The sequence below is a fragment of the Acipenser ruthenus genome, chromosome 15 (genome assembly GCF_902713425.1).
Source record: "Acipenser ruthenus chromosome 15, fAciRut3.2 maternal haplotype, whole genome shotgun sequence".
NCBI lineage: Eukaryota > Metazoa > Chordata > Actinopteri > Acipenseriformes > Acipenseridae > Acipenser > Acipenser ruthenus.
Genome location: NC_081203.1, coordinates 1,738,534 through 1,755,521, shown reverse-complemented (window position 1 = coordinate 1,755,521; position 16,988 = coordinate 1,738,534). Strand labels below are relative to the sequence as shown.

At 42.2% G+C, this 16,988-nt stretch overlaps 2 protein-coding genes across 5 annotated transcripts in view; one reads left to right on the top strand and one right to left on the bottom strand.

Moving 5' to 3' along the window:
• Positions 1-16,988, bottom strand: part of LOC117962659 (ras-specific guanine nucleotide-releasing factor RalGPS1-like) — a 136,439-nt gene extending 119,451 nt beyond the window's left edge. Inside the window, exons 1-2 of one of the 4 annotated variants that reach the window (XM_058986753.1) lie at positions 16,631-16,988; positions 626-713 (exon numbers count right to left, since the gene is read on the bottom strand). The gene's annotated coding sequence lies outside the window, so the exon portion shown is untranslated. The remainder of the gene's footprint in view (positions 1-625; positions 714-16,630) is intronic. The other 3 variants (XM_058986750.1, XM_058986752.1, XM_058986751.1) reach the window with 3 other exon arrangements.
• Positions 3,004-6,485, top strand: LOC117396847 (uncharacterized). Its single transcript, XM_058986754.1, is given in 2 exon segments — positions 3,004-3,709; positions 3,711-6,485. Coding segments are annotated over 2 exon segments (816 nt in total). The 5' UTR covers positions 3,004-3,005; the 3' UTR covers positions 3,823-6,485.

Sequence of the window (16,988 nt, the reverse complement as noted above, 5' to 3'; positions counted from 1 at the left end):
ACACACTGACTTGCCAACTCTCTGGATCTCAGAGCAGTTAAATGACACTGCATCTGAGATCTAAAGATGTACATCTAAAGATCGACATGCACAGTACAGCAAGATTCAAACTGCCACCAGCGATTGTACACTACCTGGCCATTCCTCAATTCTCTGCCTTTTTCACCACCAGTGTCCCCCCCCCCCCCCCCCCCCCCTTATGATTTGATCGATCTTTTTAGAGCACTTTACAACACTAAGGAACCCATGCAAACATTTCCCCCACATCATTTAATTAGTTCAGTTGTACACAGTACTGTATCTATAAGTGAAGATAACTCACCGTTTAAATAATTAGCTACATAGAAGCAGATTACATGAATCCTACACTATATAACATTACAAGGTCTGATGGCCACATTAATTAATTCATGAATGCACTGTTGGAATGTATTTTACCAGCAGAAGCCTCTTGGAAGTAAATGGTCTCTGGAGACCAGTGAATGAAAGCAATGTTCCGATGGCCAGTTTAATTACAGGGCACTTAACTCCCTCACTCTCTGGTTTCTATGCATTTCAGCTACCTGTCTTCAGTACAAAATCTGTCCCATTGCAAAGTAAACACATTTGTATTTCTGCTTCTCACTTCGGTTATTCAGCGGATCCATTTAGACAGTCAGTGCAAACCCTCACACATGGGGGGGGGGGGTCGATGGGGTCGTCGATGGAGGAATCTAAAAGAAAGAACACAACACTGCCATTTGAGAGACACAAACAAGAAGCAGCTGTTTTATTTCACTTTACAAATTGTGCTGTGTCTGCAGATAAGACAGATTCATACATTTGATCAAAACTTGCATATGCATTTCTGCACAGAAACCACTGCTTCATATACAATGGCAAAATGACTTTAGAGCAAGTTAGCACTTCATTATGAACTTGAACTGAAGTACCTGCCAACCAAGTGTTTGCATTTAGCCATCCATCAAAGTCCATCAAGTCTACTGTCTTACATGTCATGACTAAAAGCACTTTGCAAACATCGGGGGGGGGGGGGGGGGGGGGTCAGCCTTTGTATACAGCGGAATACATGTCGGGGATAACCATCTGCATAACGAATCAGGTTAGGTATCTGAGGGGCAGGCAAGTATGTGCTGCACATGGCAGGTGCTCATGATCTTCTGTCTAACCCCTGTACATGCTGAAAGTACTGGTGTGAGGTTGGGGATCAAATCCAGCAATATCAGTATCTCATTGGCTAATCCAACACAATGCAGAAAGAGCACACAAAGTTTGCAAAGCTTAGCCATGCCAACCACTCAGGTATCCACAAACACAACACTACTCTTAGCTACTGCAGAGTTGCTTAGACAGCCCTGATATTTGAAGAAGTTTATGTGCCTGTTCTGAAGACAGAAACTGCATTTTCCTTTTCCAGCTAAGGAGTCGATAATTTAGGAACCGCTGCAAGGCTAAAACAAAAGGACATCCTTTTAAAACAAGGCAAGTAGGATCGAAAATAATAAGAGGGGAATAAAAATGCACAATTGTATTAACCTTCTGCGAGCATTGATTTCAGCAACAAGCTCTGTGGGTTTCAGTAGAACTGGCCAGACTGCTTAGTGCAGAATATAGAGAGGTTGCACGACCAATCAGAAATGCAATAAGATAGAAAAGGATGTAGCATCTGAAACTACATGGCTGTAAGTGTGATTGCTTGAGGTCTTGCACTCTCTGATAGCAGCTGTGAACTGAAATGTTTTACCCACTGCTTTGCATGTTTGTTACCACTGTAGCTACTAGCTGAACGAAATCAGTGTTTGCAAGATAAAACTCAATTTTATGCACCAAAACATTTTGAATTAAAATCAAAAAGATCCAATAACCTGCACTGGTGCATAGTAATTTTACAAGGGATCTGAAAAAAAAGAGGATTAAAATGATCAAATCATTCAGTTACTGTAACGGAAGGTGTAGGAACAGGCAGTGTCTAAATCACGTACATAAACACGGTGTCTTCAGGTGAAAATGTGTCATGCAGTAAACACAGTCATCTAATCTTAACACTCGAATCCACACGCATACAGTACAGTACTGCACCAAACAAAGGCTTCAGACACACTTACAAGAAAACACACCAGCGTAACCCAACAGCGAAAAGAGTCACAGATCTGTCAGGAGATTAGAGGAAGGAGGCGACATGCAGAATTAGATCTGGAGGCGCTTTGCCTCTCTCAGCACATTGAACTTGTAAGAAGAGGACCCTCCCAGCGTACATTGCACACCAGCACAGCTAGCACAAGGAACTGAAACCACAGCACACTGCAGGAGGCGTTCGTTTCGGTTTACTGTGCGTCGCTGAAGCAATTGCACGAACACCAGCTTCTTTACTGAACTGAAACAGTTTAAAAGAAGTCAAAAGTTGCACCGTGTTGCCAATAAAAAAAAAAGTGTTAAACGCTGCAAGAAAATGTGTTCCTCGGCCTTGCATAGTAAATACACCAAAATACAGTTTTAATAAGTATACAAAAATATCAATTACATTACACTTTAAATTCAGTGCACCTCGTTGTTAATGCATATAATTTAAACTTCTGTGTAGTCACTAAAGTAACCGCATCAGCGATTACATGTTAACATGCTCCCAGATTAATGGCAGGGCTATAGCAAAATCAGGGTCTGTGAAATCCGTTGATAACATAAACATGCATTAATGGGTTTGCAGAAAAGAAGACTGGGCTTGTTTGTCCCTTAACATTACCGGTGCTTCCTGTGACCTTGAATGAATGTTGTAGCCTGGAGCTACTGCAACTTTCTGACTTGGATACAAACTACCTTAAAAAAAGTCTAGCTTTGGAAAGTTATACAAATGCAAAAAAAAAAAAAAAAGATAAATATGTACATAGCTTGGGTTATTTATCTAATGCTCTGGCAAAAGCTTGTTAATTCTTTTTTAACAGTGTGTGCAGTCAGTGCTGGAGCCTGATTTGTTTACTGGTTTGCTTTTTTTTTTCTTTCCTTAGGAAATGCTGCTGCAGAGGGTGAACATGGAACCACAGGAGGAAGCTGCTGAAGAGAGCCCGTCATTCAGAGTCAATGTGGAGCTGCGGTATTGGCTGGGGGAGCACAGCCAGGCAAGGCTCAGACAGCTTGGGGCCCTCTGTGTGGACGAGGTCACCATCAAAGACCAATACTACGACAATGAGTCATTCACGCTGGCGGCCAATCAGGTGTGGCTCAGTAAACGAAACAGGCACTGGCACCTGATCCTGGGCCAGAAGGCACACTTCAACCAAGCCTACGGACAAGCACAGCGGGAATCTCAAGCAAGCCCACCAGAAAGTGCCGGCAATCTAAAAACCAACGGGGCAGGCGGAAAGGCCGACCAGGAGATTAAAGGAGACATCTCGTCGAAAATCCGAGAGGGACAGCAAAAAGTTTATTCTTCTGATCACCTGACCAGCGGTTCAGTGACTTCTTCTGCTCCTGGTCTGGACACAGACCTCAGTTACTGCGAGCTCACTACAGACAGAGAGATCATTGAGCGCTTGGCCCAGTGCCTGCAGATTGCTTTGACGGCAGAGGAAAGAAGAAACATGACAATGGAAGCCTTTCTGAAGCTGGCAGGCATCCACCACTACGGCAGCTGGAACGTTACCAAGAAGATAACTTACAAGCTGGGGGATACCTGCGGTGTGGTTATAGAGAGACGAGTCGTCCCCTCCCAGGCAAGCGGCTGTGCTGACGATGGAGGCTGACGTGCTGAACATCGTCAGCGAGCTGGAAAAGATGGAGAGGATCGCGACAGAACTGGAGCTTGAACCAGCTTCTTCAGCCAAGTGATGCATTTCACGTCCCTCCTTTTTTTATTACCAAAAGGAATGGTTTTACGTCTTGTAAGATGCTGAACAATGATCATTTCATTAACTCTCAAAAAAAAAAAATAATAATGATTTTCTCTAGAAGGAAAACCATGTATTTTCTTTTAAATTATAGTGAAAAACACTATCTGGCCATTAAACAGTAAAACTCCCTTTGGAATAAAAGGTAAAAACTAACACCTTAAAAAGAGGATGGGGGTGGGGGTGGGGAGCGATTCCAGTCACAATATTAATACAAATTTTTGCTCATCTGTAAAGATGTAAAGATGTATTTCTGTGGAGGGTCTTTTTTTCAGTCCTGTTTGATATGCTTTTTGTCTTTAAAATCTGAAATAAATATAATGTTTCAAACAAGGCACTCAGTAATAATTACACATTCAAACTGGAATGCCTTCAGCTTTGCAAACTGATGCAAGTCTGAAGCTGTCCTGAAATAGTACTGGAACCCCCACAGCAGTACGCGAGTTGAGGGCCAGCTTCTTTCAATGCAATAGCTTGCAGGTTGTGCATCTACTTTATATTATACTTGATAAGTACTTAAGTGCATAACCTGCATCTGGATTTCCTCAGGGGCCACTTACTGTAAGTTCTCTAAACAAAGTGCTCCCCTAGATGAACTGCTATAAAACGTCTTGCTTTCATTTTGCATCTTCACGCTCCATTGCTTTAATGTCTGCTGAAGTAATTTATATAAAAAGACATCTGGTATAACCGTGATTTCATGTACAGATGGGCCGTCTTAATGCAAATCAGTTTTCAATGATATTCTATTTCACAAATCAATCTGAAGGCAATTGAATTATCTGGCAGGTCATTGTGCATGGGCATACTCTATGATACTGCAGGAAGCTGGAGGCATGGTGACTGGCTATGTTACTAAGCAATACAGCATTGCTCAGCAAACTGAAATTGCAATGCAGTCCTACTGTATATGAGTTTGCTGTGCAGTGCTGTAGTTCTCAGTAACTAGTCAGCCCTCATGCCCCTAGCTTGCTGCAGGCTTGCTATGCTGCTCTGTCTTGACAGGGAGCTGGAAGAGGAGTTGACTTGGCTTTTTATTTGCAAATGTTGTTAACTGCATACATTACTAACCAAGATTTGAAAATCTATCTTCTAGCTGCTTTGTTGCACATGCTAATTCCTCACGGTCCCCCTTTTCACTGCTGAAGATGGTTTTTGCTTGTGTTTTGTACTTCAGTTTGGACTGTGCAGATGCAGATGCAGATGCAGATGCAGTGTTGCGGCTGCTTTCTGGTACAGTACCTGATCACTGCATGTGTCGCACTTCAGACTAAACCCAATCAGACCACATAAACGGATGCAGCCGTTCAAAATATAGCATCGTAGCTGAAATATTTGCACATCCTGAATTAACAAAAAAAAATGCAAAAGACCCTAAAGATTCTGAGCACAATAAAAGGAGGATCAGTACTAATGTCACTAAAGCTGATATGAGGCCAGATACCTGATTTCAAAAGAACCGGTTTCAAAGTATTATTGTACATCACTTCTTTAAACAAGCAGATGCACGGTATTGAATAACAGTTAGCATTTCTACCCCCTATCAAAATGATCTGTTGTTTATCTGAAAACACACCAGTTTGGATTTGCTTATGCATGAAAAAGAAAAACAAGTGTCTATGAATAAACTAGTTTTATACTGTGCTGTAAGCCTGGGTGGGGGTGGTAGCTGACTGAACGCAGACTGAGGCTAGCCTGTTTTCTATGATACACTGTCCTGCTCAAGATAATAATGCACATGGTCAATTTCACTGCGAATCAAAAATGCTTAGCTTTGGAGACGGGGGACTTTGCTAAAGCTACAGTTTTTTTTGTGGAAGACTCCAAACCTCTGTTACAGCAGCTGCTGAATCGCTGATTGTGGTATTTTAATGTCCGAGTTACTACAAGTGACAATACTGCAGCTTCGGTATGGCTGTCTGGCGTCTCCACAATACAGCTCTTTGGATTTGGAGGTGAAGGATACCTTAAAAGGCTTTTCAAGGGTTTCATCAGACTGCTGGGACTACTGGGTAGCATGTCTGTTAAACTGGTCCCACACGGTTCCTGAAGAGCTTGCACATAAATGGTAGTTGTACCTCTCAAGTGTCTCTGTATACAACACCATACGGAACTCAGATTGATCTATCTGATTGATAAGTATTACAGCAAACTTCAATAGGTCTCTTTCTTTCATCCCAGGACCATGTCTTGGCCTTTCCAGGTCAAGTGGACCCCATTCCGGGGAGGAGTTTCTTCCATCTGTGGTTGGCGACGATACAGAAAGCACATGTTTTTTTTGTTTTTTTTAATGTTCCCTTTTCATGGCAGTACTGTATTGTTAGCCACCTACTTCAGCATGCTTCACAGGACCCCAGTGCTTGCTGGGAGTTCAGACGCAACTTCACTGGGCTTGTAAGGACAGTAAAGTGATTCAGGAAAAGGCACTAAACCAATGACAAGAGTCTGCCTCATCCCAGCAGCTTCAACACTGTCAAAAGTCTGGCAGCAGAAAATCGGATCAATCAGTGCCTGTACATAGGCATTCCTTGTATTTAGTTGAAGATGCATGAATATACAGTATCCACATGTTACAGGATTGTGAAATAAAGTCATTATAAATCTTTCTTATAATGCTTTTTTGACATGGCTTATGACACTGTATTGCTCTAACCTGTTATTTCTTTTTTCAATCACATTTCAATATGTCTTCCTTATTTAGAGAGACTCAATTCTACTGCTTATGAGAGTTAAATAAAAACATGCAATATAACTGAATACATATGCTAAACCATTTCCTCTGTTAATACCATGAAATAGTTCCTGAAATATTTCCCCCAGGATTAAATGTTGATTAAATTGGACCTGTAGTTTTTAAACAAATTAAGGCCAGAAGCAATTGTATAGCAGATTTTCTCCACACAAGGACTGTTACAATGTATGTAACAGGATACTCACTAATTTCTACAGCAGAAGATATACTGTAATAGATCAACCAGCTCATCAAGTTATGAAGGCAAAACAAAAAGGATGGGAAGGAGGCCAAGTTTTGCACATTTTCGGGTCCTGACTTCATATTCAACCCTGACAGAACTAAATGGAAATGGCTGTAATCCCACAGTACAGACATGGAGCCTTTGACTCAGTGTGTGGGGAGAGGATGATGAAGGCTCCCAGCTGTCTGCTTGTAGCCCATTCAACTGCCTTTGTACTGCACTAAATATACACAACAGGATAAACAGAATGCACTGGCCACCTTGCGGTTTAACAAACGTTCAGGAGGCACCTACGGTACAGTACGGCAGCTTCTGCCACAGCGACAAAGATTTTAATCAGAGAGTGTCAATATGACTGATCGGGCCCATGTGATAGGGAAGTGTAGCAATACCAGGAAACATTCGATGCAAGATCTGAAATTCCAGGACAAAAATACCTTGCACCGCAGACAAGTACATGTAGAGGTACAGGTACAGGTACAAGTACAGGTACAAGTACAGGTACAGATCACGCCTGTGTTCCTAAAAAATGTATGATGCTAGCGTTCAGCTGCAGCAAGCGAATTAGGACACCAGTTCCACTTGCTTTATCTTAATTACAGTACCTGTGCTGGCAGCTCCATACCCCTGAGATCCCGAAGCTCAATTATCGTTCAAGACAGGGGAGGCTGCTAATTATTATTACCCTGCTTGGTGGGTTACTTACAGTATCTCCAGTCTCATTGCACCCTGCAAGTCATGGCTGCTTTTAAAAAGCATGTACAGAATTAGGGAGTGTGCGCACTTTAGCAATACAACATCAATACCTTAAAACACTAGAGAAGGCCATTCGAAGCCAGCAATGTGCGGTCAGTTCCCAGCTGATAATTCATGAAATAAAAAAGGTTCTTAGTTGACTGATCCCAGTGACTCAGCAGCAATAACGTGGCTTTGGACCCATACCGTACACTCCCTGCTCACCGTGCACAGAAGCATCTCCTATCCGGTCTGCTTCAATTCAGTCTCCAATACAAACTCCACACATACCTGTATAGGGCATTTGCTTTCCGTGTTGGGAGATGGGGCTGGTTTGGTTGCTTACAGCAACAGCATATCAACAAAGAAAACAACATCGGAGAGCTATCTTTTGACTGCCATAATAAAAGCCAACGCAGTAAAAACGAAAAGTTTCAAGGTTATTCTTTGAAAATGTTATTAGTCAGGACATCAAACGAAACTACAGAAGTGTTTAAGGGGCTTTGTTTCACAAAGTGCTTGGGGTGGTCATTACATTAGTGAAGCCAGCCAGTGAAACGGAAAGCGGCTGGCTCTGTACTGTCTGCACTGTAGTGCTGATTTATGTTTGACTGAAAGTAAATGAAGTTAAACAGATACGACTCACAGTCTCGGGGGTTTGCAGGTTTAATTAAAAGATATCTTTCCTTGACATGCAAAGAGTTCAGTTAAAGACACCCTAACTCGTGCATTGAGAGAGAACTCAATCCTTCAAGCCCTAACAAAAGTTTACGACGGTATTATTGAACCATGCTTTTCCCATGGCTATACTAAGCATGTACCATCGTTTACCCTGGTTTGCCATGTTTAATACTGCAATATGCTTTAACATACCTCGCTATTCTTTACAGTGCTTACCTGTGCTTTACCCTGCTTTCACTGCACTTTAGTACACTTTGCTATGCTTTTACCGTGGCGAAGTTTTATAAGAGAAGAGTCAGATTGGCAATAAGCTAACTTATACGCAACAGAAGCAGGCTGGTCACTTGACCTCGCCTCCCTGGGTTCTGCTGCTTACTGCAGGTTCAGTGGGTGAAAAGATGGGCTGGACGATGGGAACCCGGTTGATCGGTAACGTGTTTGCAGTGGGTAAAATAACCGATTGATAAAGAGCACGGCCGTGTGGTGTGCAGGGTTAGTCATCAGGGGAGCACAGATTCGCTGGGGATCCCAGAGGGAGAGTCGCATCGGCCCTGGTGCTCCCGGGGGTTAGGGAGGCAAAGCAGGCAGGGACTGTTTCTCCTCATCATGCAATAGCGCACCCTACTGGCAAAAAAACTACAACAGTAATTTCATATTAATTCCGCACACCAGAATAAGGCCTCCCGTCATTTAACACAGCGTGCTTGTTGCTAAACGCTTCTTCGTGTCTTTTAAGGGTTTCATATTTATTGGTGCATTACCTGCTTCGTTAGTGTCCAGTAACCGACCTGCAGGACCCCAGCTCATGATAGATAAGAGGACGGAAGATTTATTTGGCTCTGAACTAACCAAGCCCCCCCCCCACCCCCATAGAACCGATCACCCATTGAGCGGAAACCCCAGCATTGCACTGCATGAAAACCCTGCTGTGTTTGACTGCTTCTCAGCCCCTCGAACCTCTTCTGTCAAGCATCCTGTTGAGCTTCATCCCCGGCAGCTGGACCCCTTCATCTCCAATACTGACCTGGCCCTTACCAAAGTTCAGCTCAGTATTTTTGGCGTCACCCTGATCCCCCCCCCCCCCCCCCATGCTTTTCCCATGGTTATACTCTGCATTTACCAGTTAACCCTGGTTTTACCATACCTTGCCATTCTTTACCATGCTTACCTGTGCTTTAACATGCTTTCGCTAGGCTTTATTACACTTTGCTGAACTCTATTTAATTCAATGTACTTCACATTTATTGACTTATGGCCCACAAATGAAAGGCAATGTTTTCTAGGTCATGTCATACTGGTCTACTCCACACATCTATCCCATAACCTCATTTTCTTCTGTACAGTGCCAAGTTTCTTCATGTTTTATTAAATCTACAAGGCAGGTTGCCATGGATACAGTAACCAAATCCTGCAAAGAGTCATGACATGCTGATGCAAATATTACCAAAGGATTGCCTTGTCAGTGTAGCTTTCATTGAGGTTTTCCCACCAAACAATGTATGGACACTTTAAAAAATATATATATTTTCACTGTAACAGCAAACTGGCACAAAACGCGAGACGCAGTACTGAACGAATGAAAAGACGCCGCAGCTAACAACAGACTAGTGTTCATGCTGCTGCTGAATAAAGATCTTTCATTTCAATACGGATTCTCCAGCGCTTGACAGCGTTAGCAACAAATCACTTGCTGAGATTACCTTGCATTATTTTCATAGATTTAAAAAGCTGAGAAGCAAGGTCAGTCTGCCCATTAGGGCTTTCATACCGTACCTCTGATAACACAAGACAGACAATCCATTCAGCTCTTTTTTAATCCGGGAGCAAAGTGCCAGAATTATTTACTCTCTGTATCAATAATAAAAAAAAATAATACACTTTTTTTTCACAAATACAAAACAATATTTCCTTGTTAGTTCTCAAAACAAAAAATGGCCGTGTTTGTACTCCTATAAAATAATTTATAAATAACTATGTCATGCCATCCTTCTTTTGCTTATCAGAAAAAAAAAATTCTCAAGCACTGAATGTATTTAATGTAACTACTGCATAGGTTACTTGCCGCAATAGTTTCTTGATAGTTCAGTAACCTTACTAGTGTCATTTTACAGTTTGCTTTTCAATCTGTCCCCCGACAATACTGTATGTAGCAGCTCACCTTCAAATAACTCTGCCTGCTTATTTGTATTCTCCCCACATGAGGGTTGCATCCTGTGCGTCCCAATGAAGCAGCATCTCTGCAATGCACAGGCTGCAAGAGAGGCTGCCAGTGAGTGTGTTAATTACTGTGTTCCTGCAGGAATATAAAGCCATGCAAACAATGCAGTGGAGAAATATCAAGACACGCCGAGATATCTTTAAACAAATGTCTGTGAAAGAGATGGAAGGCAAGCTGCCTCTCCTGCGGTGTCACCCACAGGGAGCGCTAACATCAGCACCCGTCACATTTTAATAAGCGTTGGCTGATACTCTCCAGCTGTTATATGGAGATTGCATTATCCCACAAGGCCAACTACAGCAAGATCTATTCATGTAAGACCTAACCACAGTTAAGACAGCACAGCTGTACTAGGAAACAAATGACTACCTGAAAGTGTTTCTCTGCAAGACCACGGAATTGATCAAAACGACTCGGAGGGGCAAACTCATTTTAAAAGGCAATCAACTGCATAGCGTGTTTCTCTGTTTCTTTTTCGCTCTGCTGGAATCATGAATCCTGCCCTGGTTATTTCACAATGTGCTTATCAGGCTGAGCCCGTTTCGCAGTGTCTGTTAATGGTTGAACAGGGGCGGGCTGGATTAAAGCAACGTTGTAAAGCGGTGACTCCTTAGATAACCGAGTAATTGCAGTTTGCAGACTTGTCACAATGTAAGAAAAATAGCCTAAGGAAGGAGAAATAGAAGAATGACCTATTGTTGTTAATACCTATTGCCGTCGTGCAAGCCCAGTCAAACGCATGCCCAGTCTATGGCTCACGCTGTTCCCCCTGTCATTCTCAGTGGTTCTTATATTCTTTTCAGTTTTTGATCATTCTGTGTTAAGATGCTCAGGATTTGCACTCCAGTCCTTCTAGTTGCTGTCGTAAGCATACGTACTATAGGCCAGATCAACCAATCTCTTTTTATACTAGTAAGCACCAGTGCCAGCTAATGATTGCAAACATTGTAAAAAGGTAAAGGGCATGTATTGTATATATGTTTCAACTGCTTTATTAGTATGGAAGAAAATACTGACTTTACTGTAATGCATTTAAAAAAGGCCAGCAGAACAATTATGTCATTTGAATATGCCAGCCTTTTAAAGTGCATAGTCAGTGCTATCTACAGGGGCTTACATTAAGAGACATATATAAGCTTTGCTTATTGTCCCTGTTGCTGAAGTAGCTAGTGCTCAATGTCTGCTTGCAATCTCCCAGAATGCAGTGCTGTTAAACTGAACCGTGTTCCTGTTTTCACACATCGATGTTTTGCAGCCTTGACCCTTATACAGCAAAGTCACAAAACCTCTGTCAAGCGCTTCATGTTTTTTGGATTAAATGTCGCTTCACGTCAAGTCCTCATGAGCTTGCAGCAGCCCACGCTTCCCTTCCTGACGCCTGTGGCAGACAGCGGTGTAGCAGGAGTTTTTTTTAAACACAGAGCATTTGCCCCAAGGTTACATCTTTACTCTCATCCTCTGTCTTTTCAAGCTAATTCGGGTTGACGTGAATGTCAAAGAATGTCACACAATACTTTACAGTAAACAAAAAAATAAAAAGAGTTCCCAGGGCAATGCATCCAATGCAAGTGCATGACTTAAACCCACTCCTGTAGTTAAGGGATAAATCAACAAAGCTTCACAGCACTGGAGCAGCAGACCCCTGCATTTCTGATATCTGTTAATAGCGATTTCTATAATCTTTTGTTCTGAATGAGTTTCCTTTCTTAGGGGAATTCATTTAAAGTTCGCTCATCAGAGTCCCATCAGATGTACATTGATCTTCTTTTTTTTTGGGGGGGGGGGGGAGTATTCATAGACCAGGAGTGGGAGGGGCAGCTTTGCCCCCCCCCCCCCCCAGTCTTATAGCAATAGGAGACCCCCATACTCACAGCGTATTGAAACTTGGTGGATATATCCCATGCAACAATATATCAATGTGTACTTTTGAACTCTGAAGGGCAATTTCTAATTTTAAAAAAAGAAAAAAGTTCATTTTTGAAATGCATGAACCAGCTCTGCAGTCCTATTTAAATCGTGTTTCTGTCATCACAGCGTTTCTCAAACACTGGTAGCCTTCTGTGAGTTGCAAGCAATGAAATACTCATTAATAAGATGAGCACACTCCCAGAACCAGCTTCCAAGTTCAGTATGCTAATGCTGCTCCCTTTCCAAAGAGCTGTTAAGGAAACTGCAAAAAAACTTCAAAAGGCATTTTTCATTTCCTACTCAAACGCAAACGTACAACCAGAAAGATTCTCCAGTGATGTTGGCCAAGAGGAAATTCAGACTGCTGCAGAATACAGTATCGAGTGCTTCGAACTACAAAACGTGCAGCGTAACTGCAATACAATATCAGCAAGCTCATAAAGCTCTACTGCTGAACAGCTGGATTTGCACTGAATTTTTCATTCTTAAATTTAAAAACTTATGCTTTACACAGAAGTATAAACTATTGTAAAAAAAATAAAATCTGCTATTGATCCAGTAGCTTTAATCTCAATGAAAACCACTAAGGTACAACAAGGCTGATACTATTCAGCTTTACAGTGGATGGATTAAATAAACTATAAACTATAAACTATATATATATATATATATATATATATATATATATATATATATATATATATATATATATATATATATATATATATATATATATATATATATATATATATATATATCATAATCATCAAAGAAGGCTGTGTGGTCCAGTGGTTAAAGAAAAGTCCTTGTAACCAGGATGTCCCCAGTTCAAATCCCACCTCAGCCACTGACTCATTGTGTGACCCTGAGCAAGTCACTTGACCTCCCCTTGCTCGGTCTTTCAGGTGAGACGTAGTTGTAAGTGACTCTGCAGCTGATGCATAGTTCACACACCCTAGTCTCTGTAAGTCGCCTTGGATAAAGGCGTCTGCTAAATAAACAAATAATAAAAAACACCACCAACAAAAAAAAAATCCTCTTTAGTTTATAGCACCTCCTGTAGAAGTTGGGAAGACTTTTTCAGCCACGGACAGAAGGACTGACTCCTCTGCACTTCCGTCAAAAACAAAATACCCCCAACTGGGACACGAGCCCCGCAGACCTGGCCCGGCTTTGCAAAGCTTCCAAGATCAGAATAAGACTAAACTAGAACCCAAACGGAAACGGCTTGAAGCGAACACACTCCTTCAAAACTGGTTTGCCATATTCTCATACGACCTGAGCTTTCACTCTGCGCTAAATGCATCCCTGTGCACTCAAATAAACAACAGAGCAACGAGGTTGCGAAAACAAAACAGGGAACACTGTGTCGACCGAACCTTCCTCAGACAGCTGTAACAGGATAAGTAACAGGTTTCACTTTCTCTTATGACTGTAGCTGTATGTGCGTTGACAAGCCACCGCATTCATGTCAATGTCATTAACAGGAGGGACTCCCGGCGGTATTTTAGAAAAGACCCGGGCTGTTTTAGCAATGAGTTTTAAATAAATCACACAATTCCTTAATGTTATTTCTAGGGTTGGGCAATAGTCACGATTATCTTTAAACTCCAAGTCATCGCTACGTTTCCTCTAGTTTGTCCTGCAGTTCTCTTATTAATAGATGGGGGGCTGAATTCAAGTCATTTTACGACATCTGTTTAGTTACAGCATCTCTATGGTCCTTCTCTGGGATGAGAGAGAGAAGAAGACGAGAGAGAGAGGAAGGGATCATCTCAGCAGCAGTGGCACTGATCACTTTTATCTTTAGCTGTCATCTGAATAAATATCTATCCTGTTCCTGATGTTACCACAGTAATAAACACCCTCTATTGATCGCTTTGTAACCACTGTGTGGGCAATCTTGACTGGATTTAAATGAAGCCTTCTAAACCTTAATTACTATGCTTCAGAGGGGTTACCTTAACTTGTACTGTATGTGAAACATTAAGAGTTGTTCGAACAAATTATCAGTAATTCTGATGACTGGTGCAGCACAGCATGGTACAGCCACAACTAGCATGCGATGGAGCAAGCAGCAGACACCACCGCCAACCGAGAGAAACTGCAGTTTTAAATAGAGGGAGACTCCAAATAAAATGATGCAGGATTCCACTCAATCAAGCATCTAAGTGCATGCGAGTCTCCTTTGTGCATGTCTGCCTGGATCAATACGTAAAGCCTCAGGGAGGAGGGCTGTGTAAGAGTTAAAGGGTGGGAGGGGTTATTCAGATAACAGTTAAGGTCAGGGCATTCACTCTATTCAAAGACATCTTGCTGGCTGTTTCACCGGCTCACCCTGCCAAAGTTTCAGAACGCACCCCTGCAGCCACAGTGGGCTGGGATCTTTCTAGACGATTGGAAGCTTGTTTACTTCATTTTGCTTTCTTTACAGAGGCTGCCAACTGAACTCCAAACAAGTCAGGGCATTCTGGAGACCAGGAGGGCATGCCAGCTTTCTGAGCTCTACAGCATGTACCTGCAGTGTGCTTACAAACTGCGTGTCCGTGACTCTGGCAGCTTTATTCATCTAGAAATTACCCTCCAATCTGCTTATATCAGCTGTTCAAAGGTCCATTTATCAAGGTCTTTGGACCGTGAGGCAAACTAGTATAATTGGAATAAACTTAAGGAAAAACTGAAACTTTAGTGTTTTGATACCTTTAAAGGAGTTTAAACCAAAAATTGACATCTGTGGAGCAGAGGCATGTTTTGGCCAATGCTCCTAAATTGTGTGTGTGTGTTTGTGTTTGTGTGTGTGTGTAATATTTTATAATATTAAATTAATATCTGAGAAGAAAACAAACAAACAAAACAAACACATTAACAGATCTTAAAATCTGTATTTACAGCATTGGAAGGTGGTCTCATCCAACATGGGAATTCTGGGATGCATCAAGATAGTGACAGGACTTTAATACAGGACTCACTGGAAACCAGACTTTAACCCCAGAGCTCGTAAACTTACCAATAGCGACAGTCAGAGGTATGCCAAACAGTACTGGAGTGCTTGCAGAGGCATGTGCAACGCTTCAAAGAGAATTCAAACCAACAGCACAGGACTGGACCCGTCCACATGAACACTGCACCATTGTTACTAAATCAGTCCACAGTGTTCACACACTACAGCACGCATATTACATGTGTGTGTAGATATAGAGCTTTTTTTAATGCCATGCCAAGTCTGCGCGTAACACTGCTTACCCACACCACGGTTCTTTACTGTGCTTTTTACTATGGGGATCTTTTAAGAGCGATATAAAGGTAAACACGCACTCCTAACATGGGAAGTGCGAGGTGATCGATACAGACTAGAGGTCTGCTTGCGGAGAACAGCATCTCAATAAAGCAGCGATGCAGCCAGCGCGTTCTCGTGTAGCCTGCCTGTCACACAAGCTTATCGTGTTGGTTAAATACTGCAAGAACGTCGTTCTCCTACTGAATGAACTGTCTAGTCAGTGAAATGCAAACGCATTCCACCCCGTTTTGATTTCTCTATTAATGTCCATGGATACCCGTTACACCCAAGGCTTTCCCTTTAATCAATAATCCATATTTGCATAGAAGGGGGCAATAGGAAAGACTTCCAGTGATCGGAAGGTTTTTTTTTCAAGGCGACGTGGTCATCACACCTCTGTTAAATAATGCGCATACGCTGTTCTATATATACACTGCTTTCCAAACTGCTCTGCGTAAACTTGTCACAGCAACACGTTTATACATGTATGCATTTACAGTCATTTTAATACAAACAAACACACATAATGTAGCATGTCGATTCAATTCATCTATACATACATACACTGTATCGTGTGATGTTTGATACCCTAGCCCTGGGGTCCCGCAATTACAATTTGATACCCCCGCCCCCTCGCCCCCTCGTGAGCGCGTGAAAAGCACACAAAATATTTCCACACGCAAACAGCAACACGCCGTGCCACAAGCACACGAGGAAGGAACAAGCAGCGTTATTAACACGATGTAGCAAAAACCATTTAAAAATACAAATCACAGCAATCCTATCTCTCTCTCTCTACAATAGCACCTGTGCAATCCAGACAGCTAGCTCCTTATACGCACACCCCGTGTATTTACAGTACGGTTAGCAGCCTGATTTTCTTCTAGCATATTGGGTTATAATAATACATGCTTGCCTGCCTTGCTCAAAATGTCAATGCACAGAAACGACTTACCTCTTGTCACCGACTCACAGTGAAAGCAAGCAAGCCGCACAAATCCCTCGCAGTTTTCTTTTGCAACACGGCGACTCGCCGACAAATATATGTTTCGGTATATGATTCTCCGCAAACGCGAATTATTTCCCAGCGATTTCACAACAGCTCCAATATTCCAAAAATAAGACAGTCGAGCGTCTGCAGAAGCGGCCGTAACATCCCCTCGATCTCCAGCGTGTCGTTTCCTTTTATGTGTAGTTTATAAATGCAAACAATCGACATGGGAAAGTCGGAAGCACAACCCCCGTCTCTCGAAATATAGATACTGAAAAACAGATCGTTTCTAACGCAGCTGGGGTTTGACAGCAGGAAGTGT